The sequence below is a fragment of the Amia ocellicauda genome, chromosome 10 (assembly GCF_036373705.1).
Source record: "Amia ocellicauda isolate fAmiCal2 chromosome 10, fAmiCal2.hap1, whole genome shotgun sequence".
In the NCBI taxonomy this organism is placed as follows: Eukaryota; Metazoa; Chordata; class Actinopteri; order Amiiformes; family Amiidae; genus Amia; species Amia ocellicauda.
The window spans coordinates 15449257-15454237 of record NC_089859.1 but is presented as its reverse complement, the minus strand read 5'-3'; the positions used below and the strand labels follow the sequence as shown (position 1 = coordinate 15454237).

Genomic DNA, 4981 nt, shown 5'->3' with positions numbered 1-4981 from the left:
CAGCACCGTAGACAGCGACCCGTCCGGAGAGCCGGCATGGGGACCTGCTGTTCAAGGCATGGTGTTGGCAATGTACGGCACCATCATCGCCGTCGGTGTCTTAGGAAATGCCATCCTGATTAAAGTGTTTCTGACGGTCAGGACCATGCAGACAGTGCCCAATATCTTAATTGCGAGCTTAGCTATTGGGGACCTGCTGCTGCTCCTCACCTGCGTGCCCGTAGATGCCACACGCTACTTCGCCGACACCTGGCTATTCGGCAGAGTCGGCTGTAAGATGATCTCCTTCATCCAGCTCATTTCAGTGGGAGTGTCTGTGTTCACCCTGACTGTGCTCAGTGCGGACAGGTAAACCCTGCATTTAATCGATAAAATATGTATGTATGTATGCGTGTGTATTTTAAACTTTGTTTTTCTTTTTGTGTGGGCTTCCATGTCCATAATGTATTTGTACATACATTTAGAACAAGTGGAATTCCAAACGTAAGATGTACCCAAAAAGCTTGACTATCAAGATTGTATAGATAAAGTAACGCACACTGCAAAATAGGGTATGGTATACATAAACACCTGGTGTCACTGGCCTTGATTCGTCTGTGTAATCAGGCGGACAGGTGGTGTATTCAGATTAAATGGTGGAAACTACTGCTTTTGTTTAATATCGCCATAAAATGCGTATGATTAAGTTTAGTAAACGATTATATTTTAGGAATTATTCTTCATCGAGTCAATTGATTTTCAAGCGATTCATCCCTGCATTGGAGAGTATCTTCAATCCAGTATATGACGCATAGCAGTATCCTACGTATGATGACATCAGTTCCACTGTGGGTCTGTTTCACTCACCCGCTGGCAACCTTATTGTAGATTTTTTTTTTTTACCACCGAATGCTTATTTGCTTCAGTTCTGACCGTTAAACTTTGGTTTAATATCACTTTCAGCAAGTGAACCAGCACAGTGATAACAACAAAAAAACGGGGACAAATAAGCGCTATTGCAAAAACTAATATCATCCATGTTAGGATAATCATCAGGGCTGTTACAGGTAACTGGACTGTTATTAATGTATCCACCACCTAATATAAATCTTACAGCACTGATTATTATAACATAGCCACAAATCTGACAACAAAAGAAATGCTCATAGAATGACATTGATTGGGGAAAATATTAGCTAAAGGGTATGGCCTCAAGATATATTTTTAATGTTCTGTCCACTGGGAGGTGCTGTGCACAATACAGACATACCTGTATAACCAAGGTTTACACTACCAGTCAAAAGTTTTAGAACACTTCAATTTTTTTTTAAGTTTTTATTTAATTTACGCACTTTAATGTCTCAATGTACTCAACTGACAAATAATGCTTAAGAGGGTGTAGTAACACAGTATATAACTTTGAAATGTACATTATTTATCAGTTTTTGGTAACCTAAACTTTTGGTTATTCACTGGACTTAAATTTCAATAAAAACTGGAAAAATTGGGGTGTTCTAAAACTTTTGACCGGTAGTGTATATATAAACAAAACTCTCAATTTCAGATTATAGTAAGAAACGCAGATGCAAGGACTTGGAGGTAAATTGTTGCATTTGTTTGTATTGTCTTTTTCCCTCCCCCGTCTATTTCAGATACCGAGCTATCGTCAGGCCCATGGACCTGCAGGGTTCCAATGTGGTGATGCGGACTTGCGTCAAGGCGTCTTGTATTTGGGCCGTGTCGGTGTTAATCGCCATTCCGGAAGCCGTGTTTTCCGACCTCTACTCCTTCTCTGTGCCGGGGTTCAACCAGACATTCGAGACCTGTGCGCCTTACCCCGTGTCGGAGAAGGTTCTGCAAGAGACGCACTCGCTGCTCTGCTTCCTGGTGTTCTACCTGGTCCCGCTGGGCATCATCTCCGTCTACTACTGCCTCATTGCCAGGACACTGCTGCAGAGCGCCTGCAACATGCCTGGCGAGGAGCATGCTCACATCCGCAAACAGGTGGGCTGCATAGAAACAATGTGCATGCCACTCACTGTATGTATTTGCTGTGCTAATTGCATCACTGTCCCTGGTGTTGCAGATGGAGTCTCGTAAGCGGTTGGCCAACACCGTGCTGGTGTTTGTGCTGCTGTTCGCGCTGTGCTGGTTGCCCAATCACGTGCTGTACCTGTACCGCTCCTTCACCTACCAGTCCTCAGTGGACACCTCCATCGGCCACCTGCTGGCCACCTTCCTGTCTCGCACTCTGGTCTTCAGCTCCTCCTGTGCTAACCCTTTTGCCCTGTACTGGCTCAGCCACTCCTTCAGGCAGCACTTCAACAGGCACCTGCGCTGCCACTGCTTGCATCATCACCCCCAGCAACAAGGAAACCTGGAGCACAGCACCACCACGGTCAACAGGGCTACCATACGCCTCACTGAGGTCAACAGCCAACTGGACACAGGAGCAGGGCAAGCCAGGGAGCAAGAAGTGGGGTTCTGAGAGATACAGAGTACAAGGATTTCTACTGCACCTGTTTAATTAAAGTGCATGGGGAGGGGGGGGGGTGTATGACTTGTCAGGATGTGAACAATGAAAAGAGAAATGACAGGCACTTGTAGCAATATCTGCTGATGAATAATGCTGTATTTCAATTTTCAGATGCTTTTAGTTAAATCTAATTACAGTCACTGGTGTTTAACAGACTTTAGAGCTTCCCCTCCAACACACACACACACACCTACACACACACACAGACTTGTACTGAGTCCCAAAACAGCCCATCACCCCACCCTGTGAGATAGTGTGGCAATCCAAAGCACAGAAAATGAACAGAGGCATCCAATTTCAAAGGCTCATAGATCACACTCCTACACTGTGCAGATCAGATCTCTGTATGGAATAGATCTTACCCACACCAGTCCCACAGAGTATGTCCCCTGGCTGTGTTGCAGTATTTCAGTGTCATTCTCAGTGATGGAGTGTGTTGCGGCAGGATGATTATTGGCCGTGTTGACTGTGGAATTGCACAATTTATAACAGTGCCCTCAGAGACGATAAGAAGAGTGCTGCCAGTGGAGGACGAAAACAGAGTGATGCTCCTCTGAACAGCGAACAGGACAGTGTTGGACATCATTCTTTACAAGAACAAACCACTTTGCCACTAGCTCCCTTTCACAGAGGAGTCAAAGCTCGTATCTAGACTGATAGGAATCTGCCTGCACCAGGGCATCCTGCATTGCAAGCTACTTAGCTGCTTTTGTTTTGTTGTCCATTTAAGAGTGTGTTTGTGGAAAGGAGAATGTTTACATTATTATTAAATATTACATGTTTATAGAGGTGAGGTAATAGTGCTTATCTTTGTAATATTTAGAAAGTAACAATTTTACTTATCTTTGATTGCACTGTTATAATGTTTACATCAAATATTAATGAAACAAGAAAATGCATAACCAATCTATATATCTGTATATGTATATCAACATTATTTTGTGTTTTGTCTGAAGAACTGCTAATACTTTTGCAATGACACTTCAGCCGCCTTCTCTACCAACAGCTATAGTCTTCAATCAGTCACTGTGCCTGGACACTGAGCTCAGAGTGTTTTGGTTTTCCTTAGAGGAATGAAAAGCAGCAGGTTTGTGTCAGCATGATATAATTGACATATAATGTGAATTACAGCTTTTTGTTCAAAGGCATTCAGAATAAATGATCTGAAACACCAGCCTGTTTAACTTCACTATAAATGAAGCAGTTGCAATAGCAGCTATGCTCCTGGCCAAATTTAAACTCCCCATGAAAGGCACCGAACACTAGCAGCACTGCACAAAAGGATGGACTTCAGCATGTGGTTTTCTAGCTTTAATTAAAGTCTCACTCCTTCATATATTTACAGACACTGCTGGGAAAGACAGGGGGCATAAAAAACTATTTTGACAGACTCATTCCTGAAAAGAACACTCTGTGGTGTTCATAGCAGGCTCCCCTAATCTCACGCACAGGCAGCGTGCATGCTGTGTTGTACATTACACAGCAGTCAGGCTCTGAAATAGAGGCTCAGGACTCTGCTGTTGAAGTGCGGCCCAAGACTTGATGAAGGGCTTGTGTGCGTACAAACCAGTATAGTGCGGGTTTGTGTTCTCCATCACACTGAGCCAACCATAGGAAGGTAAGGCCCCGGCACTGTGAAAGGCTTGACAACAGAAGAGGGTTGAACTCAGAAAGAAAAACATGAATCTGACTTTGTTCCCATGGTGTGCCAAAGCATCTCAATGGGACTATACTTTCACTCAAAAGGCTCTAAACATTTCAGGCAGAGATTCAATATCATTGTTACCTGAACCCCACTTAAGGAATGGACCTTTTAACTGAACTAATAGATTAATTCATTTTACCTTATTGATCTTTTCTGGCACCATTACACATTTGTACATCTCCTACACTTTCAATGCTGTTAGGGTGGGGATTACAAGATTAATCTCCAACATGTACACCGTTTGATAGTGATAAAACATGTATGTTATGGAAACGACGGGTAAGTAATTCCTCCCAAATGTTAACAAGTTGCCTTCACGTTTACCCTGAACGTTGCTGCCACCATGTGTCACTCATGTGAGGAAACTGCCTGGTAAAAATAGACTGGAAAACCTCGTGTCAAAGATCCTATGTATAGATGGAGGATCTGTGTCATGTTGCAAAACTGCACCTCTCTTTCATATTCAAGTTGAGAGGAAGAACAAAAGGAAAACATAATGAAAGCAACGTATTAATATTTATTACAGTAAGTTCATATTTAGTTCATACCATTAATAGAAAACTTACAGTATTATGATTTAGGAACACTATGATTCGACACAAAACATTTTAATATTTATATTCAAATGTATAATATTTTATTGTGTGGTAGTTATAAAAACAACACCGACAATATAATGATTGGATATTGCGTAAAAAAACAAACAAAACAATTGACCCGATCACGGATAGTGAACTCGATGGTACTTTGACAGGAAGTGC

At 42.5% G+C, this 4981-nt stretch overlaps 1 protein-coding gene across 1 annotated transcript; it reads left to right on the top strand.

Annotated features, from left to right (window-relative positions):
- On the top strand, positions 1-2467 carry LOC136759667 (phe13-bombesin receptor-like). Its single transcript, XM_066714631.1, has 3 exons — positions 1-348; positions 1632-1983; positions 2066-2467. Exons 1-3 carry the CDS (start codon positions 59-61, stop codon positions 2465-2467), a joined length of 1044 nt encoding a protein of 347 aa, XP_066570728.1. The 5' UTR covers positions 1-58.
- The last annotated feature ends 2514 nt before the right edge of the window (positions 2468-4981 follow it).

What these genes read in the sequence shown, in the direction of transcription:
- LOC136759667 (XM_066714631.1), top strand. Translation starts at nt 59, where the DNA reads ATGGTGTTGGCAATGTACGGCACCATCATCGCCGTCGGTGTCTTAGGA. An exon ending in ACTGTGCTCAGTGCGGACAG is followed by an intron (nt 349 to 1,631) that starts GTAAACCCTGCA and finishes CGTCTATTTCAG; the next exon opens with ATACCGAGCTATCGTCAGGC. An exon ending in ATGCTCACATCCGCAAACAG is followed by an intron (nt 1,984 to 2,065) that starts GTGGGCTGCATA and finishes CTGGTGTTGCAG; the next exon opens with ATGGAGTCTCGTAAGCGGTT.